Source organism: Centroberyx affinis, unplaced genomic scaffold (assembly GCF_046629955.1).
Source record: "Centroberyx affinis isolate AG114_WGS23_722 - 3 ecotype Tasmania unplaced genomic scaffold, CSIRO-AGI_Caff_v1 ptg002509l_1, whole genome shotgun sequence".
NCBI classification, from domain to species: Eukaryota; Metazoa; Chordata; class Actinopteri; order Beryciformes; family Berycidae; genus Centroberyx; species Centroberyx affinis.
In genome coordinates, this window is record NW_027280731.1 from 32,501 (window position 1) to 34,423 (window position 1,923).

General features: G+C 46.0%; 1 protein-coding gene across 1 annotated transcript in view; it reads right to left on the reverse strand.

Moving 5' to 3' along the window:
• The window catches only part of LOC139656660 (slit homolog 2 protein-like), a gene marked incomplete at its 3' end in the record, with an annotated part of 9,174 nt that extends 7,761 nt beyond the window's left edge, over window positions 1–1,413 (reverse strand). Inside the window, exons 1-2 of the mRNA XM_071534258.1 lie at window positions 1,167–1,413; window positions 1–42 (exon numbers count right to left, since the gene is read on the reverse strand). The exon at window positions 1–42 is cut by the window's left edge and continues 30 nt beyond it. Of these exons, the coding sequence (XP_071390359.1) occupies window positions 1–42; window positions 1,167–1,375 (251 nt within the window). The remainder of the gene's footprint in view (window positions 43–1,166) is intronic.
• Between the last annotated feature and the right edge of the window lie 510 nt (window positions 1,414–1,923).

A 1,923-nucleotide genomic window follows, 5' to 3' on the forward strand; every position in this document is an offset into this window, starting at 1 on the left:
TCCGCCTTGGTGATTTTAGTGAGGTTGTTTGCATTCAGATCCCTAGAGAGAGACGGGGACAAAGACGGCGGAATCAATAAATGGAATATGTTATTACATATATAACAAGGACAAACCTAGTGAATACTAAAAGGCGATGAAGAAAAAAACAGTTGCATGACATGGATTAGGCCTAAATTGATTTAATTGCGTAAACGCTTCTGGGGGAAACCCCTTTGTGTAACTGTAGCATTGTTTTTGCTGAAACTATTAGCTGCTGTAGCCCATACTGCAGGCTTTCCATTTGAGGGTCACAGAAACTGAGACGGGGTATGGCTGCTGCATAGGGCAAAATTTAATTTCATCAAGGGGTCTTTGCCTAATAAAATACGGCCTGTTTAACTTAAAGCCCACTTGTACAAATCCGTTTTTGATTAACTTGCTGGTCTCCAGACAAACCGATGTGGTCTACGGAGGCTTTGGTAATGCAACAGTGCGAAACCACCAGCATAACCACCGTGCCCCTAACTTCACCAGCAGCTCCGCAGTAAACAGTAAAGTGTCCTTGCGTTAAATCCGAGGGTTATAGAGTCTATATTATTTATACAATTTATATGAAGAACTAGGCTACATTTTAGACCTCTTCGTTTTAGCGGCTCTTATAGCCTATCTGAGACCCTAAGGTACAGTTCAAATGTAAAGCGCTGCGCTATTAGGATTTGGATTTCCCTATGATAAAACAAAATATATTAATCCTAGAATAAATTTGTGAAGGATGTCACGGCAAAACTATAAATATTTATTAAAGGAATATTATAGGAATAAGACTGTGATAAAAATACCAGAAAGTATGATAAGGTCACCATAAACTCACTATTCAGTACCACAGACACAATATAAATCCCTTTAGAAATATTATAGGAATATTATAGTAATATCATAAGAGATAAAAAAAAAAATGCCATCAAGTAGGATTTAAGGTCACTGTACACTCATTATTGAGTGCCACAGACACACCAAGTCCCTATAGGAATATTACAAGAATATTATAGTGACGTTCGTTGGGGCGAGCAGACTGTATAGGCAATATCCAAATTGTTGAACTCTAGGGAAATATTAGAACAGGCGGTTATATGCTTTGGTTACAACCAATCCGCGCTGGAATAGTTTTTTCTCTCTATACTCACAGTCTCTCCGTGTTGCGGGGTATGTTCCTTGGCACACTGCGGAGCCCTTGGCCGTGACAGTCCACTGTAGTCCCGGTACAGGAGCACTGGGCCGGGCAGGGCTGGCCGTCCACCCCGCTGGACAGAACCAGGACCAGGACAGCCACCAGCAGCCCCGGGAATGAGGCCGGGGAGCGGCCAGGGGCAACGGGGCTCAGAGCTCCCACCATCACTGCGGCAAGGGGGGGCCAATATGAGACCCGAAAAACCTGGGAAAATTTGAGGGCGTAAAAAAAATTAAGCCCTGAAATCCCGAAAAGAGCTCAGCAAACTCTGCACGCAACGGGATGCCGTCCTCCCTTTGTTGTCCACCTTTTTTCAGATGTGTGTTTCTGAAATTTCTCGTTAGAAATTTACATTTGGGTCTTCTTGGTGGGGGTTTCGGTTAGCCGAGGCTTGAGAACCGGGAGTTTGGTCCCCCTAGGCGGGGAGAGGGGAGGTCGACGAGGCGGCGGACCGGCTCTCTGGCTGCGCTACAGCGGCGCAAACTTCCACATGTCCCCGGCATGCGGTGCCCAAATCCCCCCGGTGTATCTGTGTGTGTGCGTGCGCGCGTTAAAGCCCGTGAAACACCTCGATCCTTGGTCTGGTCCTTGCACACACAAGAGAAACGCACTCTCACACACACTTTCCCTTCTCTAGTGCATACACACACACTCCAGGTGAGGCTGTCTTGGTTATTAATTCACAACACGCGTCCGGCGAGGAAGCAGCGGCA